At 40.2% G+C, this 23929-nt stretch overlaps 1 protein-coding gene across 1 annotated transcript in view; it reads right to left on the reverse strand.

The window, feature by feature from the left end:
• The window catches only part of KIAA1549L (KIAA1549 like), a gene marked incomplete at both ends in the record, with an annotated part of 134512 nt that overhangs the window by 70915 nt on the left and 39668 nt on the right, over nt 1-23929 (reverse strand). The window contains one exon of the mRNA XM_082317353.1: nt 861-1208. Coding sequence (XP_082173479.1) covers nt 861-1208 — 348 coding nt within the window. The remainder of the gene's footprint in view (nt 1-860; nt 1209-23929) is intronic.

Consider the following 23929-nt stretch of genomic DNA (forward strand, 5'->3'; position numbering starts at 1 on the left):
TGATTTTGGCAATGAAAGGGAAGACGTGCTCTCTGTTGAGCTGGAGACCTCAGCCAGGCTCTCGGAAGCTGATGACATGAAAGGTGCACTGGTAGAGCCTGTAGTGCAATTAGTCAGTGCTGTGGAAGACTGAGGATGACTCATTTGGGGTATTAGATGTGGAGTACCCACAGGATGGAAGACTGATGTAGGAACCTCTGCTTTATCCTGAAAAGCTGGTGATGACAGAGGAATGATATCACTGTTTCTGTCAGTCAACACTGCCTTAAATGGCTGACTGTTTGGTTTTACTCCAGTAGAAGATACATTGTACATACTCTCATTAGGAAACCGTGACAGGCTTCTGGAAGCTACTGGCAAGGAAGACTGATATGTTTTTGACACAGGAATATCAGAGTATACAGACAAAAAAGAGGTCCTTTCTGAAGGAGACCCTTCTTCCACTATTTCTGTGAAATGCATTGTTGTCACTCCAAAGAGATTGAAAGGCATGGTACCGGTAAACAACTCAGGACCCTTTCTGTGATTCACCATACTGGAATGTACTGCAGTGACCATGCTTAGGGGACTATTTCTGCTTTCACTAACCTGAAAGCTGGCTGACTCTGTGTTGACGAAACCTTCAGGATCTGCAGACAAAGGCACTTTGATGGGCAGTACAGCTGGTTTAGAAAAGTTAATGGTATGAGGTGACTGAATTACCAATGAGGAGAATGATGGTGATGGAACAGCAGCAAGCATGTCTGATCCTGATGTGCTTTCTTTTGAAATGGAGGGTGTTTCTAATGGTATTAGCTGAAATGGCACAGCTGTACTCGAATGTGTCACTGACGGTGTAGTGGACAATGTAGCAAACATACCAAGTTGAGGCAAACCTGATACAGCAGCTGCTTCATCCGCATCTTGAGATGATGACCTCAGAGGCAACTCAGCTGAAACTTCAGCAGGCTCCTGGGATGCACTGTTTCCACTGCCTTGATAAAGAGTAGGCGACAGATGAGTTTGATCCGAAGTCCTGGTACGTGTGCCAGTCAGTGTTGTTTTTATCATCTGAAGCAAGTTTGCATTCTCCAAAGTCTGTCCCATAGAAATATCAGCTACTGAGGAAGTCTTAGTTTCTGTGGAAGGCCGTGTTGGTGACAGTATAGTTCTCCAATTAGGAAAAGATCCTGTAGAAGGAGCAATGTTGATATGCTGTTGCCTGATACCTGTAAAATAGTAAGTAAAATGAGTATATTCTTCCCCAAAAGGAAGAGGAGTAGTTGTCTTCTTGCAACAAATCACAACACAAAATGCATTATGCTTAGTAAAATTAGTGAACTTTTTTTTTACATTCAAAGGGCATAAAAATTCAGAGAAAGTTAAAAAAAAAAAAAAAAAAACCACCACAAAAACAGTGAAAGGTACAATGTGACATTATAAACCCCTCAAGTCATTTCATCTGACAGAAGAATAAGGAAAGCTTCCTAGACCATACTATTTCAAAATACTACTTTTAACTAGGATTGTTCAACATACTAAAAGACACCTTCTTAAGCCTGGGATAATTCTTGAGGTTATCATCAGTCACCCTGTGTCAAAATATTATGCGAGAAGATGGGTTTAGAAGCAGTGTAGAAAGGGAATAGATTCTGACAACCAAGCTTCACTGACTTGGCATGCAGTCTCACATGGGAATAGAGTCAGCATTGGCTGGATTCCTGGAGGATGCATCTGGAGGTGCTCATCTTGCCAGTTCTAATAATGCATGCAGTTATAGACACAAAAGGAAGAAAATAATACAGGGATGAACATGAGGAAAGGGGAGCAAGATCCAAAACAAATTAGGAAATTAAACTCCTTTTTTGATACGTGCAGATGTACAACGCAGCATTTCAAACACCAGTTTACTCTACATTCAACACCATAATGTTCCTAGGCTTTGTTTTCTTAAAATGATTACAGTTATTCTAAAATTGTAGCATGGGAAATCTCACATTCCTACTAATTTAAAGATTAAGATCACTCAAGAGTAAAATTTAAGGGTTTTTTTTTCCCCTGCCCCACCCCAAGATAATAGATCAAAACTCAGTACTGGCACTTGCTACCATGCCAAGCTGTGCGCCTTGCATAGCTAAACAGAGGCACAGTACGGAACCAGTCCCTGCCCTCCAACTCCAGCGCATCTGGATCAGACACAGAGAATGCTAACCTCCTCCATACCCGTAATGGCATGGAAGATAAGGAGGGGCAGACCTTGAGATACATGGTTATAAAAGAGGCTGGACATTAGTTGCAGCCACCAACAAACCCAAGGGTCAACAGAGCTACAGCACAAAAGGGGATCAGCCCACACAAACAGGAGCCAGCAGCAGAACACCATACAGCACAAAAGAGGAAAAGGGGTCACGCTGCACCTATTTAAAGCTAAGTTTCTTTCTTGTGGTGCCCTTGTGCTACACTGCCCATCATCCATATGCGCAGGCCAAAGTAGATGATTAGACTAGCTCCTTCAGGCTCCTGTGTGCATTCAACAGGAACGTGCTGGAATTATGTTCAGTGTGGCATTTTCACTCTATAAACATAAATAACCCACAGAAAAACCCAAACAAATAAACCACAGATCTTCCCTTTTATCCCTGTATTTAAGAGCTTTATTAAGCCATGGTGAAGAATCTTTCCTCCACTGAACTGCAAGAATACAGAATCCAGAAACAAGTTGGTTTAGGGGAGCAGCTCCAGGATGGGTAACAGAACAGAGCTCTGCCCTTCTAGCAACTAAAAAAAGTCCCCAGACCTTTCTTTTAACATGGGCTGACTTACACACTAGTGTTTTGGAAAAAAGCAAAGGGAGGCACACACAGGGCTACCTACACCAACAAGAGATAAGCAGGCTAAGGGGAAACCAAATCAGCCTTTATGAAGCTGCACCAGATGATCAGCAGGCTGGAGAGGAGGCTGGAGAGTCCACCAGACAACCTGACCCACCAGGAGAGTTTTGCAGCACAAAAGTAACGCTTTTGTATTTGCGCCGTGGCTGCTGATGTGTCACTGGGGGACTGGAGACCTAAATGACTGGCGTGGCCTGATTTCTGATATTCTACATGCTCCACCATGTGTTGGGAGGCACACTGTGATTTATACTGTGTTTTGGTGGCTTTTCCTTCCCTGTTATAGTCAGGCAGCTTTTTAACAGAAGGTAGGAAGGAAGACAACATGTATTTTGCTCAACTAGAATGGATTCAAACATATGCTTGAAATTAAAAACTAGATTACGTGCTTTGCAATATCAGGCCTTAGGCAACCCGCAGTTTAAATTTCTGCGAGGTCATCTCAGCTGATGAAGTCATCATTACCCTATCTGTTACAGCTCAAACTGTCTTGTTTCACCTCTGAACTGAAAGGCCATACTGAAAAGTGAATGCAAAGCCTTCACATGGGATTTCATTTACCACTTAGCAAATGCAAGTTCTAAAGGGGAATTAAACAACTCAATGTTTTCTTGCTTTCTAACATAGCAAAATCTGTGAACATCAATCCGCACACAGTCTGCACCAGTCCTCATATATTTCTTCACACTTTGCTTTAATGAGAATGATTATGAGCAGAGAGACAATATAAACGTGAAAAAAAGTGTTGAAATGATGTTACCACATTTTGACAAGAAGTAAAAAGAAAGCTCAAATAAAGCAAAGAAGATAAAACACTGAATAAAAATGTCCCCTAACCACTGCTTAATGGTAGTCTTTCAGTTCTTGTTTCTTCCATTCCATACCAACGGGCAACTTTCCTGTTTACGTCCACTAATGAAGTAAAGCTCTTGAGTTACTGAAGCTTTAAAAAAATTATACAATATTCTGCAACCAATATACAATGCTGGCATTCCACTGCAGCAAATTTTCTTTGATTCTACCTTTACAGAAAAATACTATCAGTATCTATTTCAAACTTCTGCCATAAATTAAATATCCTGGTAGTGACTGGATGCAGCATGCAAAAGGTGAAATTATCTTCCCAATACATGGAGTTTAAACTGAAGTACATACTCTTTACTTGATAACTGGTAGGATATCAACAACTACAGATCCTTATCAAATACTGTGCAAACAAAGACTGTATCATGGAAAAAGGGCGGACATGGGAAAATATTTCGCTTCTATATCTATCAACATCTGAAAACACTTGATGAAGGAGAAGACAACCAATCCAAACCAACATGAAAGTCGCACTGAGGACTCCATCCTGTGTGCATCGTGCAATGAGCCATTGCTTGTACGTACCAGTAGCTGTTTCTCACATCTCAGGATTACCGGTTATTCTTTCATATTTCAGGCTATTGACTAACCGCCACCTCCAACAATCCTAAAACCAATTTAGCAGTAACCTCATTACAACAACCATCATTGATTAGGGATCTTTCCATTTGCAATAATGAGAAACACCTCCAACATGCCACAGCAGGAAGTTAAAAATTGATCCAGTTTAGAGAAAGTCACAGCTTTATCACTTCAGACCCCTTTTGTGCACACCTAAAGGAGTAACAGGGACAAAAGAAGAGCGCAGAGGTGACAAAGACCACCAACATCTCCCCCCATCCCACCCCCACTAAAGTAAAAGGGATAGCAATGGGGAGCACTTTAGCATATGTATCCTGTACCTGTCCAAAGGTTGAAGATGATGCATACATCTAATTAATATTTGACAGTAAATGGATGATGAAGTTATGCACCTCTGGAGCAAGAAGTCTGAGTTATTGTCCAACTTCTGCCCCTGCTCCTGAGACACTACAGTTCCATGTTATTCTTCACACAGGTTTGGTTATTTCTAGTGAGACAATTAGTTGGTAAGCAAATCTCCCCTGGAAAAAGTAGTGGCCAATTAAAATGCCTGTCTATTTGCCATGCCCATAAGATCTATATTTCATAGAATCATAGAATATCTCAAGTTGGAAGGGACCCATAAGGATCACTGAGTCCAACTCCCTGCTCCTCGCAGGACTACCTAAAACTAAACCATAGACTAAGAGCATTGTCCAGACGCTCCTTGACATCTGACAGGCTTGGGGCTGTGACCACTTCTCTGGGGAGCCTGTTCCATTGACCGACCACCCTCTCAGTGAAGAACCTTTTCGTAGTGTCCAATCTGAACTTCCCCTGATGCAGCTTTATTCCATCTCCTTGTGTCCTATCACTGGTCACCAGAGAGAGGAGATCAGCACCTCTCCCTTCACTGCCCCCTTGAGGAAGTTGTAGGCCGCAATGAGGTCACCCCTCAGCCTTTTCTCCAAGCCAAACAAACCAAGTGACCTCAGCCATTCCTCATAAGTCTTGCCTTCTAGGCCTTTCACTGTCTTAGTTGCGCTCCTCTGGACACACTCTAATAGTTTGACGTCCTTCTTATATTGAGGCGCCCAAAACTGCACACAATACTCGAGGTAGAGCCACACCAGTGCAGTATATGAAAAGATTGAATTGCTTATCTGTGCTGCTGATACTTGAAACCATGGTCCTGCTTGCTTTATGCCATAGTAAGGCAAAGATCTATAATGAGCAACGTGATCATTCTGTGGATGCCACAGCGCGTACTCTCTTGTCTGCCCTGCCTGCCCATCAGCAGGCAACCAGCAAGAGGATCAGCCATGGAGAAGCCTGTAGTACCCCAACAGCAGAGCTTCTCTCAGGACAGATGAGTATCTGTTTGTTAATGTGCTCACAACATTAATTCAGCTCCAATTGAATTAAGAAACCTCAGTCAGGATTCAAACATCTCCCTCCAAAAAAAAGCTAAAAAAAAGTTTGAGAACCTCAACTGAATAACAGTCTACAACTCTACTGAAGGAAACACAATGACCATCCAGAGGTTCCCTCACACTGTCGTGGCAGATGAGAAATACTGTTTTGCCACATTTGAGCCATTACGAAAGATCAGCTCAAAGGTATCTTCAACCACAGAAGATTTCTGTTGTTGTGACTTCCGTTTCATTATTCAGATCACCTAGGTTAGTAACATTCAAGAGCGAAGCTGATAAAAAGGACATATGAAAATTTTATTGTATGACTGACCAAAACATCTTCCCATTATACGTCAGGTATATATTTTTTGATACCCTTCAGCATATTGAAGACAGGATTTCAATTTTCAAATTAATTTGCTTTAATTATTAATTTCTGAGACAAAAAAAAAATCACTAGAAATAATTCACAGCTTCTATTAACTATTGGAAAAGCTAAAGTTTAATAATACAATAGTATCTATATAAGAGTAATTATAGCCATCTAAAGCACAGCAGAAATCCAAACATTAAATTACATAAGCAATCTGGATTTTATACAGGTCTAAATCAATCAGCCCTAAGGCAAAACGATTCCAAAGATAACTAAAAAAAACCCCACCACCACATCAAAAAAAAAACCCAGCTTGTCAGAAACACAGTTACTTACAAACATACATAAAATAACAGTCTACTTACAAGATAAGTACTGTTGAGAGAGACCATTTGCTACTTTACCCTAGTCTACCCAGTAATAGATAGCACTACCCTAGGGCTGCATCACCTCTTAAAAACAATGTTGCTATTATATGAAAAAAGGATTTTTCTTTTTCCTTCTCACAAGTATGAAGTTTCATGCTTATTATTGTTTTACCATGAGAGACGGTGATCAAAAGGCAGATGTGACCAATATGGGATATGAAAGGGAAATAAATAGAAAAAGAATCTCTGCTACACCAGTGGAAAAAGGCACCACCCTACCCCAAGGGTTATAAAACATACTTCTGCTGTTGAAGGATATTAAGCCTACACAGTATGATGCTAGCATCAACATGCATGTTATCTGAGCCACTTCAGAGTTTCCTAAAATGTATCTGTTTTTATTCCTTAAGAGCTAACAATGGGAAAAGTGGTATAAGGAATGCCAATTTCACGGGTCAAAGGATATGAAATATGCTACCAATAAAGGACACAAATACTCAGCGAAGTGTTTATAAAATAGTTATGTTGCATATCAAAATTTTTACTGTTACTCACTGTGCAGAATGGTAAAAGTTAATTATGCTTTCATAATATCTGTTATTCCAGCCTTACATTGATGAAATTATTACATCACAGCCTATGCATCCCATACATCTCCCCTTTGGCACCATTCCACAAAAGACAGTTGCAGCTTAATTTCACACCTTTTGCATAACATTTAACCTGTAAGTGATTTCTAGCCACGTCAAAAAGCCTACCTACAAATACACATACTGAGCCCTGATGCACGCACCCAGAGTCACGCCTGTTTCTGCGGTCGGCGTGGTTTGGCTTAGCCCTCAGAGAACCTGCCCAGAGGGATCGCCTGGCTCAGTCAATGCACTGGAAGGGAGAGCACGCCAATACACGCATTTCTGGCAGCTGCCAACCCACAGCTACTACGGCAGGAATGGATGGTGGAGAGGGGGGAGAAATCTGCTTCCTTGGGATTGCACTAACTTTCTCAAAAGAACGAAGGTAAATAAACCAGCAAAATAAATCCTGTTCTGTGACCTCCTTAATATCAATTTCTTTACACAGATTCTGGGAAAAGTTTACAGTAATTCAATAGACTGGTTCTCACATTTGTTTCGGTTGTAACTTTTCCCAAATTAGACATTGACCTTCCAAATCCAAAATTCTGACCTGGAGGATTAAAACACAGATCTTCTTACCAGCACCAGAGGTTGTTCACATCCTAGCCTCTATTTACCTGTAATAGTCAACATCTACAAGAGCCAGTCATTAAAAGCAAGCACCGTCTCCCATCAAAAAAAGCCCTCTTCCCAGTGATCTTAGAAAACGATATCTGAAAATTATTAATTTATTTTTGACAACCAGGAAAAATACTTTGTCCCCATACCACCAGAATTCTGTTTAAACAAAACAGTTGAAAAAAAAAAAAAGTGAGAAAAACTGTACAAGGAGGTACCATATTGCACAAAGTTTCCTTCTCAACAAAAAAAAAAAAAAAGGGGTTGAACTTTATAATGAATAACAGAAAAATATTTGGACGCAGTATTTGGTCATCTCAATTACATGGTCATATTTTTGCTCATGTGAAAAGGCCAAGCAGCAATCTCTTCTGTTAGGAATGCTTGCGCATCTTCCCCTCTTCCACACACAGATTTCCCTTTGGGTACCAAAGGAAACGTACCAGCAGCAAAGCCTTGCATCAAAGGCAACCTTTTAGCAATTAAATGAAAATCTAGGGCTGCAATGAAAATGTACTTCTCTCCCACTTTAAACATGTCCGGCCTTCATTGCTTACACAGCCCAAACACAAGCTGGCTGGGATTCGGGAGAGCAGAGCCAAGCCTGCAAATGCTTCACGGCTGTCATCAATATTGCTTCAGGAACCGACAGACTGGTGTGACTTGTACCAAGTGCCAGCCTTGCCTGGGGGTGAAACGCGTCTCCTTGGGCACATAGGCAGCTCTGCTGGGATGCTTTTGTCATGTCCAGCAAGCAGGGATGGAGGTGAAGAGCAGTATAAGAGACAATAGATGAGCCAGGGTAAAATAACATGCTCCTGTCATTGAGAAAATAATTCTGCTACCAGCAATTCCAGCTGCATCATCTGCATGTTGTATTCATAGAGCAGATGTTCAGCCGGATCATTAGGAAATGCAGGAAAGAAGATCGTGGCAAAGGAGGATTTCATCGTCACGCAGTGCTGCGGGGTGATTGCACATAATCACATAGAAACCAGAATATGCTGTAGGGGCTATTGTCCTTGCTCCCGCTGAATGTACCTGTTACCATTTCTGCTTGAGTTTATCAGATGATTCACAGAATTTAAGTGAATGAATTACTATATTTTTTATTTTAATTTTTATTGCTTGTTCAGCAACACTTTTAGGAGCAATGCTTTTGTGAGCCTGACAGCCTGCTTTAGCACACTGCTTATCTAATTATTTCTAAACACACATTTATACAAACTTTTGTAAAGGAATTGTGTTTATTCAGGGAAGTTTATATAGACACCACTAGCATCAGCATAATAAGTGATTTAATGAACAATGTAGCAAAAAAAATTCAAGGTCATTTGGGAACATGCAATACCAAAGCTGCCAGTTCTCATGATTTTACCTTGAGTCTTACAATATTTGAGGGGCTTTTTTATTAAAAACACAAAACAAAAAACTCCCACAAAAAAAAAAACCCACCATCCCTTAAATGAAACAGACTCCATTACTATTTCAGCTTTCATTCTTTACATAAAAATTCTGAATTCTTATGGTTGAGGGATAAAAGAAAACACTTTAAAATCCCATGATTTTTAAGCAAATCACATTTTTAGAGGACAGACTTTTTTTTTTTTTTTATTTCCAGAGCTAGGACAGACGGGAAGGGTGGCAACAAATTGTGAATGATCATGAGAAAAGTTTTGGGGCCAAACTTGGATCTGCTTAGACTCTTTGGGAGCGAGGCAGCAAAGGACAGGAAATCTGGACTCAGCTTAGTTTTTCCACTAGTAGTTACAAGTCGGCGACAGTACAGCTTTCTCATTATAGGTAATAAAAGTGCATTTTCTCAACTACAAGCTACTCCTTTAATAAAGCTTTCAGAATTTAAACTCCCCCTGCAAAATCAAATACAAGAGGAGACTGAAGAGAATCTGTGCTAAAAGCCATGTAGATTATTCTACAAAGCAAAAAAATAAAAAAAAATATTGTCTCCAGAACTCTTTTAAAGAAATGATAGTGCTTTCAAAAGGTTGAACTGTGCACTAAATTACATAATATGATATATTTTGACATGCTGGTTGGGTAATTGTGAATGTTCCCTTGAGCCAAAAAGCTTTCTGCTCACCAAACCAAGCACATCTTCAAGGGAATCTTTTTTGCACGTAACATTTGAGGCTGTAACCCGTGAGCGGAGAAGACCCTCTGGACTACGCTCTACCAGCGCTAGGACAGCGATTCACTTAATCCACTGCAGCGGCGGCAGCTTCTGCCACTCTGCCTGAAACTCAGCTCCACCGCCGGAGGGGAGACACCCGCATCGGGGCTTCAGCAGAAGTCCAAGGCAACAAAGCACCGGTGTGCAGGTGCATATTCCTCTGGTGCTGCAGGCGTGAGAGCCTCCAGCAGAGAGACGGTAACAAACAGGTTGGCGGCACGAGCATCTTTAGCCACTGCTACTGTTAATTGAGCGCATGAGTGTTACTCCTTTGAGTGCTGCTCATTTTACAGATGAGCAAGCCTAAGAGCAGAGAGCACAGGAATTACTCCACATTATAGACCAAAACAGTTTCAGAGAAGAAAATTAAATCCAAAAAATTGCCGATTATCACAGCATCAGCTCTACCTGATAAGTATATGTGCTAGAAGCACCAGCTGTGAAAGGGTACATTATATGGCTGCAGCTAAGTAGTGTGCAACCCAAGTGGCTGACACCACATCCAGACAACCCTAAAACTGCTTAATTTCGACTTATTTCATCCATTTCAGAGCTTTGAAGTTACAGTTACTAGATGTGACACATAGGCAAGTGCCAAGGCCAGGGAAGGACGAGCTCTGTGTGTTTTCCAGCGACTGTTTCGGGCGAAGACATGAAGGGCAGACAGTGAGGCTGCACCCTGGGTACGCCCATGCTTGCCCTAGAGGACATGGAGGCAGAACCTCTTTGGGGTCTACCCCAGCAAGATAACCAGGAGAGAGGTTAATCCTCTCCAAGGAGAGATACAGTCTCAGAGGTGCTACAAATACAGGATCAATACAAGGAGAGAGGTTTCCACAACGTCTTTTGCTGCTCTCAAGCTCTGTCGACTGCCTGTGGCCTCTGACTGTAATGAAGGATAAAGAGGTGAAGACCAGGAAAGAAATGTAGGTCACACACAGAGGCATCCTGCTTTCTCTGTCTGCACAGTGTTCAGTACTGTCCCACTGATAATGCTTTCAAAGTATGAAAGTCACCGCTCAAAAAAAAAAAAAAAAAAATCAATATCTTATAGATTTTTAGAGTAGAAAAATTTCTGGTCATGCTGAAGGGAGTGTCTGAAAAGACCACTCAACATTTGAAGCAGAGTAAATAACATACCTTTTCCAAAAAATGCAACAAAACGATAATCAAGTCAAATTCTATTCTCTCTTCAGGATTTGCACCAAATAACCAGTGTTTATCCATTCTGGTATACAATGCAATTTCTGAATCCAAAAAATTGGCCCCAGAACACACGAAGGTTAAATCAGTGAATGTATAAGACCCATGAATGAGCTAATAGAGAAACCCTGAGTTGAAACGTGGCACATCCGTCTTTGGAGGGGACTCCTCTTCATGTCAATGAATGAGACTACAAACACAAGCTCTTGCTGAGAAAGAATCCATGTAAAATGGATGGTTTCTTTCTTAGATTAGAAAAATTCTTTTCCTGAGCAGGCTTGACAGCTCTGAAGGTAAGGGACAGCAGAGAGAGCTGCTTTTTAAGGCTTTGGGGGGTTTTTTCCCCCCTCTCTCTCCACTTAAAAAAGGACAGAAACTAGGAAGAAAGCCTTATACACATCATCTTAATTTGTTCTCTTATGTATTGACTTTTCAGAAATTATCAATTTAAAGGCAATCCCTTTTAAAAAAAAAAAAAAATCTGGTGGTTTTTTTTTTGTTTTTTTTTTTTTTTTTGGTTTTTTTTTTTTTTTTAAATTCAGTATTGCCCTTTGATTCCTACCTTTCACAAATGTAGCAAGGGCATCTCTCAAGAGGAGGGAAATCACTTTGCTATGAAGGAAACCTTCAGCTTCCAGGGAGCTGTCAGAGAGCCTCCTGAGGTCAAGTCAGGATGACGGAACAGCAACTAAATTCTTCTGGAGAAAAATCAACCTACAACTTTGCTATGACCTGCAGTGGATATTCAACATGAAGTGCAATATGCATTACAATTAAAAATTACATCTTAATGAACTATGCATATCAACTAGGTAATTAATTCTTAAGCTCCTTGTCTATTCTACAGTAGATGAGGACTTGGCTATCATGCAAATATTTAAAAGTTATTTCCATTTTCTATGACTTTCCCTGTGCTTTGCACAGCTCATTAGCCTTTATTTTCAGGATCTTTTCTTTGCTGCATAGAAGTGGCAATAGCTCAGGTTTATAGCAATATGTCGCCTCATTTCACTTTCTCACCTCTTGGAAATCGTTGCAAATACTTGCCTGACAGGACACCATTACTGTCAGTAATAAAAAAATCAGCCACCCCCATTGACAGAGTACAAGAGGCTAAAAGCACAAAGGGGGAGTCCAGTCCCTGGTGGTAAAAAGGTTAAATAACTGCCCAGTCAAATCTAACTTTTCAGTCATGAATTAAAATCCAGAAGAAATGTTATACAAATGCAAATGTAAGACATCTGCTTCTGAATCTGAAAAATAAATGGTAACATTGGCAGACTGTGGGGTTCCCAAGAATGCTGGAGAAATACCTTAGCCCCAGCCCAGCTCCAGGCTCCCCTATGAGCGATGCGCACTCAGACCACCACCAAGATGCAGGTGCCTGCATCTGCTCCTCACCTATTTCCCTGCAAAAGCGATGGACCTCTCTGCATCGTTTGGGAAGCCCCGTCCCTCATACGGAGAGCTTGCTCCTCTACAGGCTGTACCCGTGCACTTCTCTGACATGTTCAGATGCAAGTTATGTATTCTATAGTAGTTCGATATTTAATTTACAGGCATCAACATACGAGTACAGGCATCAAATGTAGCAAACCCAAAGCTCACAAAGACCCAAACACAGGGATAAAGCAGGCAGATGATGTACTTACAGACTGAAGCTCTGCTCTTGCATTGGCTGCCTAAACACAAAAAATCTCAGTACTAATCAGTGATGTGGTATTAAAAGTTGATTCTTTTCCCTAAGATAAAGGTATTGGCATTTTGTGTCAAGTAATTAGACAACATCTTCTCTGTGAAATGACAGGAGTCCAAAAAAAAAAAAAAACCACCAAAAAACAACACACCAACATATACAAAAAAAGCCAAATCACTGCTAGAGGCGTAATCATTTTCTAGTAATACCTGAAGTCACTTTTATTGTAAAACCAGTAAATAGTTAACTGTTACCAAAATGAGCAGCTGGTTTCTCAAAAATAAGATGCACCGCCTGGAACAAAGGGCATCAATAGAAAGAAAAGATGCTGCTATTTCCAGATGGTTCCTGAACAGCACTGCACAAGTTGGTGGACCCCCTAACTTAAATCTCCAAAGTCCTATAGAAATCTTTGGACCTTGTGATAGAAAATGATTAAAACATTCCCTCTGAAAAGTTTAAAACAAGCCAAATAAGATATATTTTCTCCTTCATATCAGTATGGTTTGCTTGGCTGTCTTCTGCTGTGCTTTAGTTCACGGGACTCACATGCTCCATCAGATTGCACCTTACAGTATGGTAAAAACAGCTCTGGTAGGAAAGCAATTGAAAATGCTTCTGCCTTGGATCCCCAACTGAAATCCATCTTTCTAACTTCTAATTTAACTCAGAACTAAACCCCGAAAAAGCCTGGCTCTGTGACCCACTTTGGGTGCTGCCATGATACTTCTTGTCACTTGACTGCTGCTCTTTTTGCTAAAGTTTCATAAGATTTTGTTCTCTAAAAAGTTCTGGAAACTATTTCCAAAAACAGCCTCTAACCAAACCAGACCCTAATTTCTTTCCAACCACTCCGTTAATCTTTAGAGACAAGCGTCGTCACTTTTAACAAAAAGAGAAAGACGATGCCCTACTCAGACAGGCTTTTCCTTTGTGCATACACTATGCAAACATTTTGCATTTATATAAGTATAACTGAATATCTGGATCTTAAAGCTCTCAGGCTAACTGTGATTTTAGGAGCATTACTATTACATTGTCAAACACATGCACTGTATAGCATTGAAGAAGGTTTTTCATTCACTTGCTCAATACTGGTATTGCTCTTGAAATGAGATAATTCAAATGAGAGATAACTGGGGGAAACTAATGAATACAGAGTATTTTTTTAAAAATGAAAGAAAGATATATGAAGAGAAAAGGCATGAAAGAAGAAGGTGCTAAAACTGCCAGGTCATGCAGCTATTCATTATCAATTCATTATTCTTATTATAAATTAAGAGTTGCCCAGGTGTCAAAATACCAGTGGTAAGATCCGAGTCCCTGATGCTACCAAAAAGAAATCCTAACTATCTATCTGAGGCTTTGCTCCAGGTAAGATCAGAAGCGTAAGTTGAAAGTTTCTTCCCATGACCTTCCTGACAGATGAGTTATTGCACAGATCAGGGGAGCGCTTAAACAAATTCCTTAAGCCAGATTTATGCCACTTCCAGGTACTTTTTCAACACACAGTCTTCCTCGCTGTCAAGATTTACTGGCCAGGGTGCCAGGAAAATGGGGAACCATGTGCACAAACATAGCCACAGAGGTGACACGTCACACGTATGGAAAGTAATGTTCAAAGACTGCTGCTCTGTTCTTTCATCAATCAGGACACTGCTACAGTAAACTGGTGACTTCATGGATGAACCACCATTAAGTAGTAGTAGAATTGTGAGTACAGTAAAGATCTGAAGTGTGGATGCTGAACATATGACAAAAAAATCAGAAGAGGCTCATGACACTTGCACAAGCAGAAAAAGTCTGTAAATTATTTTTTCAAATATCCATTTGGCTCAGACACATCTACCTTGTGATTTTTAAAATTCTCTCAATGAATGGTGCTGCTTTGCCACCTTCTCCCCGAGGGTCTGTCCTTCCCTGCAAGCCCCAGGAGGAAGACTAGTGGAATCTGCTCCCCAACAGCTCTCACACTGCATCTACTGCAGCTCTGTCTGCTTTTGTCCCCCTTTGTAATGCTCTAATAGTCACAGGTAGGAGCTTGGATCACCTGCAGAGTAAAAGGTGAGCCAGCACCGACAGTTAATACAGAATTAGAGCTTCATTGGCCAAAAGTTAGCCAAGGAGAAAATCTTCTTTGCATGATGCCAAACAGGCTACCTTGAAAGAGCAAAGAAAAAAAAAAAAACACACAAAAAAAAACCACCACCACAAAATCAAGACAAGTTCTGGTTTCACAATTAGCTATTCCCAACGCCTGTTCGGACCTCAGCAGCATCAATGGATTCCCAAGCAATGCCCGAAATGCTCCTTTGCCCCTGTGTAACAAGAGCACGACAAGGCAAACACCACTCTCAAGGCAGTCCCTCAACCTGCTGGAGGCTCCTCTGGCCCCACAAGGAGAGGGACACCTGAGACACCCCCCACCTTGGTGTCTGGGCTAAAAGGCAGGTGCTATTCTGAACTACCTTAAACTGAAGGCAAATGCTTTATTTGCAGGAGAGGGCAGAAATGCGATTGCAAATTCTGGTCACAGTCTAAAGGTTTATCTTGTTGACTTTCACATTAATTTCTTTTTCATGGTTTTACTAAAACTGGTTTGAATCTTAAATAAAGACGAATAATTCATTTCATTGTTCACTGACTACTGCTTTTTCATTAACATGTGATACTTAAAATAGTACAAGGAATTTATCCAGAATTCCAATTAAAAATCTAAATGATAACAATTCCCTGCATGAATCAAAGATTTGTCATCTCAGAAACTGTACTTCCAAAGCGGTAAGTACGCTTCAGTCACATTCCCTTTCTACAACCCACCAGGCACCATGTTTCTCATCCAAAAGCTTCTTTTACTGCAGCAATTATTTAAAACTCTGCCTAGACATTAAAATGTTGACAATAACAAAAATAAATTTTGACAACAGAACACAGTATATTACATGACTTAATAGCATCAGTCACAGGATCTCAGTTTGCAACTATCACAATGAGGCTGCACTGCTATGAAATAAGGTGGCTTGTCGGCAGTGCAAAATTTAGTTTGAAGGTAAAAAAATAATACTAGACATTTATCCCCACGATAAAGAAACAAGGATATAGAATAACAGTGGATTAAAAAGGGAGCCTATACTACAGGGTGAGCCAGGATGTGTTTAAATTCCATCTCCCTGTGTGTTACTAGTTGAGTTCTATCATGAAAACATAATTTTCTTATCATCTGAGTACGGTTTTGCACAGCAGGAGAGGAAAAGACCCATTAATTGATCCAACCTGTCAGTTCAATTTGTTCATGAGAACTATTTCAATTAAAATATGGCCTACTTTCTTCTTACTCAACTTTTTCTCTTTAATTTAATGAATTACATAAACACATGCCAACCTGTTGTAAATATAGTAAACCTAATCCCCACTGCCCTGAACCTACCGTTATCACTTGCATTTTTGTAAAGTAAGCATAAAGCTCATTTAAACTCAGGTCACTTAATACTATCTCGTCACAGGAGGGGACTGAAAGTGCTAGCCTTATATCTTCACTACTGTTTTCAAGCCCATCGTTTCTACAACAGTTGTATAAATCGGCCTTAATGCAAATAAGAATAAATAGTTATCTTTTGACCTGACGGCATTTTGAACTTTCTTTGCACAGCTGCAAACAGCTGCAAGAGCAGCAGGGCAGGGATGAATCAGGCCCGCTGCAACTGCACATGCTTCAGCAATTCGCTGCATCTCAAATCCAGCAAGTGAGTGGCAGGATGTGCTCTTGAAAAGTTGTGGTATTTTTTAAAACCCCATAAAAATACCCCAGAAAGCATCAACCATTTTTATTTGTTTTATTTTTTTACTTTTTTGGGTTTTTAAAGTTTTTTGGGTTTTTTTGGGGTTTTTTGGGGTTTTTTGGGGTTTTTTTTTTTTGTTTGTTTTTTTTTTAAGTTTTTAGTTTTGGTCACCAGCTTTCCCAGGGACTTGAGGCTAATGAGAAACAGAAAGTCTAAATGAGAAACCTGAGAAATCACCCAGCAGTATATCCAGCCAGGCCAGGTATAAAAGCAATAGAAAGTAGTACATGAATAGCACTACAGGCAAGTTATTTGTTCTGGGTTCCAACAAGAAATACATTAATTTTTATTTATTCATTAAGTTCCTGGCTGTAACTTTTTTTCCTGCAAGCTATTGTGTTAATCACCTTCATTCTCCAGGTATGACCATCATACAGAAAGAGATACGTTAAGAATCAGTAGCAAGATGTACTAGATATATGCAAGTAATCTAGGCAGCAAAAAAAAAAATCCCCGATTTAAATTTGGTACTCAGTAGATGAAAATGCAGTATGTAGACAAAATATTGAGTAGACTACAGACAGCAGGTTAAAATGGGAGGCACTGCACCTCTACTCAGGCCAACTCAGGAAATCTAATTTACCAAGAACGAGATAATGGGTGCAGTGTAATTATTGTAACTGTCAACGTCAAAGCCTTTGAAGTCTCTTGGCACAAAAAAGAAATCTTCGGGAACTTTATTTAATTGTAGATGCACATTAGTCATACTGTCACACTGCGCCTGGTATCACACAACGTGCCTAGAGGTATACATTTCAGTTATTCACGAAATACCATAGTGAGCTAAGCGAAGACAACATTTGGGAGGCAACAAATATCATTCAGTGGGTCCCCTCAGAGTGGTGAAGGGCTCTAAGATTAAAAATAAATTAGTATATTCAGTCTTCCATAGGAGTTCATGCATTCTGCACTGTGATGATTCAACCTCTGAGCCAACCTGCAGCCAAACTACATCTGCTGTGGGGATTTAAAGGAACAATCCCTAGTGATTTAACTACAACTTTTCTCAAACTCCAGCAAAATTAGTCCTTGCTGGCCTACAGCTCCTTCAGGAAAATGTGATCTCTTTAAACAAAGGCAAATAAATGCTTGGGTAAGGTTTGCATCAATGATGAGAATAACATTGCTCCTTACTTACAAGATATAATGCCAAAAAAAAAAAAAAAGGCACACCATTTAGACAAATATCCTGAAAATAATACCATTCCCTTAGAAGTGGCAGAGGAGGAATCGGTGTTCAGCGATCAATGACCTCTGGTAAATGACCTGCTGCTTAGCTACTGGCTAGCTCACAATTCAACAAGCAGGTTTGCTTGCAGACAAGCCATTTCTTTAAATAAAACCCATCACTGCATTTTCCGGTAGATAATTGATAATGTTTATTTCTAGATTTTATTATATATTGAATTTTTTATATATATATATATATAAAAATAATTGCTGGGGTAAACTGAAATACAACAACCATTTCAACATCCAGGTGAGTCATAAAGCATCATCAAGAAAGTTTCTCTATATTTTTATAAGAAATAAGCATTTTAAGTCAGTTACCCAAACTTTACTTTCCTCTGTCATTCTGATTTCCCCACTTTACCTGCTCTGCCATCTCTAGAAGGGTTTCAGATCCAGCCTTGTGTGCCAGGCATCTTAGTCAAACCGCCATTAACCACAAACCGCACAGAGGTACCAATCTGCAACGGTGGCTTGGACCCTGTGGGCAGCCCACCCTTACCAAACCCACTGCAAATCATTTCCTTACTGGGGCAAATCCCATCTCTGCACTCATCCACAATTACTGGCTTGGGAACCCGTTCACTTAGGAAGGACATGCTGAGCACAGACACGGAGATCTGTCCTGTGTGGTATTTTCCATGAAGACATTTATCCTCCCCGTGGGAAGAAGAAAGATTCTACAAAAGCATTACTGAATTCTGTGCCCAGTCAGCCTCCCCTCTGTATTTCTAACACATGTAGGGACCAGCCTGGAAAACAGAGTGACGGTGTCACATGACATGTCAAACTAAAACTGTCCAAAGCCTGCCAAGTCAGCAATATTATTTAGTTAGGGCAACATTTACAAACTTGGTGGACTGAATTCCAGACTCAGTCACCGAAACAGGAATGACCCGATTTCCCGAGCTGCTTACCCCTAGCAACGTCTGCCGATTGCCCAGTGGCCTGGGGATGCTCAACACTTGAAAGATAAGCCGTTTCTACAAAGATAACTAATTGTGGAATTCACGTCCCAGAAGTAAGACCCCAAATACATGCCTTTCAGCTATTTAGCCTAAGTATATTGTTCCTGAACACAGACAACTTAATTTCTAAGAAAATAAAAATATAAACGGAGGAACCCAGGATTAAGAATATTGCATTCCTGTAGGATTTCTTCTCACCATCCCTCTACAATGAGGTCACTAAACAGTAATTTAAAATTTTAGTCATGTACCTAACATTAAAGATTTATACAGTAGCTTGGTCTCCAGCTTCTGAAATACATAAATACATAAACACAATATGAAGGATTCTCAGAGATTTATCATAGTTCTAGGGCTTTGAAAGTGGTTTTTGGTTTTTTTTTTCCCCTCCCACCAGCCTCACAAAGCCCAGATGAAGAACTGCAAATCCCAGTTAGTACCAAGGGGGCTGAAGCCCTCTGGTACTTCAGAGAGAGAAAGCAGCCAAACTCCCAAGGAAAACACCATCACACCACAATTAAAGGCCAAGTGAGAAATATTGAAATACAGAATCTGTGGAAGAGGGTTGAAATGACGACAGCTGGAAGGCAACGACATGCAATGTGATGGTATGGGAAAGGGAGCACCCAGCGTGTGAGCAGGGGATGGAGCACATCAGGCAACACACCCCCACCATTCAAAGAAAGGGCAAAGTGCCCAGGGGGCTTCTGGCAGCATAAAACAGGCATAAAACTAGAAAGCTTTGCCAATTGTTTTAGACTACCTCAACTCACTCAAGTTGATCTTGGTGTTTTGAAACCTGGCTAACTGATTTTGTAAGTGCAGGAATAGCAATTACATACATATACATCACATATTCTTCACAAAAAGAGGCTCAATTTGCAGGGTACTCATCAGCTGAAGTGCTTGAAAATCATTTTATAAACATCTAATAAGTACTTGGCATTTCCAAGTTGCCAGGCACACAGTGATCAACATTCTTATGCAGAGTATGGACATCTGCCCTCTGTGATCTGCCCTCTCAAAAATAAAAATTTAAAATAATTTTTTAAAAAAATCAAAATTGATATATTGTACTATTCTTTGCAAGGTTTAATTTTTTTTTACCCTAAAACAAAGCCCTGAATACTTTGATACTTTGAATAGATAATTGAGTATTTTGGAGAAAGGTGAAATTTAACGCTGAAGTAATACCAGTTTGTGGCAATAAATACACTTTATTTCCAAGCATATGCTGGTCTAAATGGTGCTAGAATTAAAATAAGGGGGTAAAAAAAAATGGGGCATTTATTTTATTTTTTTAAATAGTTCCATTAAGAAGGTAGTTTTTAATTATTTAATCTGTTGAAGTATTTTGATACAAAAAAGCCACAAGGAACTATTTCATAAAATAAAGTATTTCAAATTTTCATTTTTAAATGAAACATTCTTTTTTTAGACATGGTTAGCACGTAAGTAATCCTAAGGTAAATAATACGAAGGTTTAGTTAAATATTTTGTTGCATGTCAATCTCAAACGCTTGTGAGAAGGCTGATTGACTCAAAACAGAGATGTTGAGGAAGTTAATCTGAAGCAAAATACCTTTTTCTGGCTTGTCCAGAGTAAAAAGAAAAGGATCCATTACTCCTCTAAGTCACTTTGATTAGATTGTTTGCTTTCTTACAAAATGTTGTATCTTTCTCATTAGATAAAGACAATTAAAATAATCAATCTCTGAGCGGAGAACCGCATTTCACTGTAAATACTATTTATTGAAAAGGTTGAATGTTGGGCTGTTGTTGCTGTAGGCTCTCATCTGTAGCATTAGGAACACGGCACAGAAGTGCCAGCCAGGGAATAATAAAAGGCCATAAGCACCAGTCACACCTGCGGCCAGGCTTTCAAAGCATCCTGGCTTAAAAACACTCAACATTCATAGCCAAAGCCTTGTTCTGCCCTTGGCTCAGACCCCAGCACCCTCCCTGTGGTCCAGGGACCTGCACGGCAACGTCTTTTGTCTCCCACAGCGAGAGAAGATAAGGGCTTGAGGTTGGTGTCTCCAGTCAGCCCACGGTCCCAACACAGAAGAAACTGGACCATTTCCTAAGTAAATTTAAATGGTGGTGCCAGATGCTAAACATGGTAGTGGACTTGAAACAGTGATAAGAAAGATACGCAGTTAATAGACCATTAAGTTAGCTCCCTATTAAATGTGAAGGTTTTGAGCATAATCTTCAAACACACCAAAATGCATCAGTCCGAGTTAAATGAATGACTAGAGCCGCTACCACTGCTGGGGCCATAATTAAACCACAGACACCCAAAGACATGACACACGTACCACTACCTAACTACCACATAACATACTGCAGGAGGCACAGCGTCAGGACCATCCACTTCAAGTCCCCAAGCCTGCCAGCAGCGTTCGGTGCCCACGGCCAAGCACTCTCCAGCAGCCGCTGCTGACCCCCCAGCCTCCAGGTTAACGAAAGCGCTGATGGCGAGTGCTCTCCTACCCTTCTGTCGGACTAGGTACTCACTACACTTGGCCATGCTTGTTAACTGCAACACAAACAAGCCCAACCTTTGATCCTCTCATGGCAACAGCTTCTAGCAAACAATGTGCAAATTGCTTAATTGTTATAAATGGAGTTTATAGGCAGCTTGTTGACACCTAAATAGATTCACAGAAGGGCAATTACATATTTCTAGATATAATCTCTCGGACTTGGATGCTCATTTCAGATACAATTTATTTAAAAAAAAAAATGCAAACTACCAAAACAGATGCGTTTGTACACCAGCAATAAAAGCAGATCATTCTTAGAAAGGGGTTAGGCTCAGAGAAAACAAACATTTTCTTCTGACAGTAATAGAACAAAGTCATTGCATTTCCAAGGAGACCAAGAACAACCTTTCTCTCACACAGAGGGGCAAGATTTTACAAAGGACTCACCCAAAACTAATGTCACAGTACTAATTCCCAGTGGCTTCTCATTAAAATATCATAGCATTAAAAGACAGGGCCTAAAATACACATTTTCCTAAATTCTTCAAATGCCAGCAGATGAAGAAATGCCTCTCAGGATCTCACTCAAGAGAAAAAGAGTTACAACTGGAAGACAAACATGACAGGTTTTCTTTTCAAATTGCTGAGGCCATACAAGCTTGCATCACCCTGGCTCTTTAGTCCAAATTTGGTGACTGCACTGAGTCCTGAGCTAGATTAAGCAGTCATGGACAAGCCTGCTGACCATGCAGCTGGGGAAGGGGGACTATTTCCCTGCTTGTCTATTCCTGCACATATTTCTTCTAATTTAACTACTTATTTTACCAAGAACCACAGGAAAAAAATAGCTTCTTCTTTACATGACAAGGAAAAAGTCCTGCATGCATGCCCAGTCTTCTGAACTCTTCTCATGAAAGACCCAGAAGAGACCAGACACACACGCCTTTCTACACAGCACCGCATCCCTCCAGCGATCAGCTCCATAAATTTTGCCTAGAGTTCAACAGAGTTTATGCTGGTTTTCTGTGGTGTGCTCTCATCCATCTGTTCTCCCATGCATATTTTCATTAGTGGTAAACCCAGTACTGTGCCACGAGTGAAATCATGGCTGGACAATCTGCATGGCTCAGGAGAGGAACATTTTGGTATTCTTTTCCTCTCTCCCTAGCTACACAACTCAGCCTCCTCACAGCATCCGCTTCACACTGCGATGACCATTTTTCTCCTGCTAGTTCAGGCTGCAAAACAAATTTCTCCTCTAGGACAGATACTTTTCCAGCCTGAAATGCTACATATGTTCCCAAAGTACCAACATAAGCCCTTTAGCAAGCTGTCAGATTGGCCAAAATCTATGGGTCCAACATCCCCAGCAGGCATAAATCAGCCAGGAGCATGAAGTGAAAAAAGGGAGGAAAATCAGGTCACACCATTAAAACCAATACTTACCTTTATGTCAGATCTGGTCTATACAACCTGCCATCTTCAGTCTAGCAGAAAATTCAGCCTTTACTAAAAACAGGTCATTTCTTTTGAGGGTAGAAGTGGAGAGTGTGGCACCAGGTAACCATACAGAGAGGGGTTTCTTTTCAGACCATCGCTGCAACAGTCCCCGCGACCTGGCAGCCACGGACAGTGCTGCTGTAACCTTGAAACACAGCACCTGCTTCTCCTGATTAATAGCCCTGCTCTCAACTACTCAGTGGCAAACATTTACAACAAGGAAGCTAATTATGGGAGTGGTGAACAAGGAGGCAAATCATCCTCAGGGGGCAACTGACCTTCTTGCCTTGATGAAGCTTACTAATAGGTTTAGTAGGTTATTATTAAAAAGATTTTCTATGTGAGGGATTTTCTTATAATCCACAGTCCCAGGACACACAGGAAACACACTTTTCCAATTAGTTAATAACCATCATTTTCTTTTTCAAACTGCGTAAGTAGCCACAGGATGATAAAAATATGCATTAAAAGATTCATTTATGCTCACACACCTGCTTCTACAGAACATCCCACAGCAGAGTCCTACAGAATGAGTACACCAAAATGACATGAAAGGGAACTTTAGGAGACAGAAGCCGAATTTTGCTCTGATTCAAGACAAAGAAAATTTCCTCAAACCTTGAGGGACTTAGAAGGTCAAGTACATTTATATTTATCACCTCCCATCCCGTTTACTCACTGAAAGCTAGGTGTTGCTTTTATTGGTCCAAGAGTAAAGTGGATAAACTATATGCTTACTATATTTTGTTCTAAATGAAAGTACAATTTTTTGTAACTTACTTCAAAAGAATAAATAATGCACGCATTTCTTGCACGTATCGTTGCTATGAATCCACAGACAATTGCAGATTGATAGGTCCTGAGAAAAACACCTCAAATTCCTCAAAAAAAAAAAAATACAATGTGCAAAAAGAAAGAGTAAAGAATACAACAAATGAAAAACTCAAAAAATTATTAAAATTTTGTTCTTTCTTTTCAGTTCACCAGGCATAATGCATGCCAATTCATTAAGCAGAAGTAGGCTTGTTTTCCCATTATCATTAATACGTCTGCATGATTCCTTAGCAAATTAAACATAATTAAAAAAAATTACCTGCCACTTGTATTGG

Source organism: Platalea leucorodia (genome assembly GCF_965183815.1).
Source record: "Platalea leucorodia genome assembly, chromosome: 7".
Lineage (NCBI taxonomy): Eukaryota > Metazoa > Chordata > Aves > Pelecaniformes > Threskiornithidae > Platalea > Platalea leucorodia.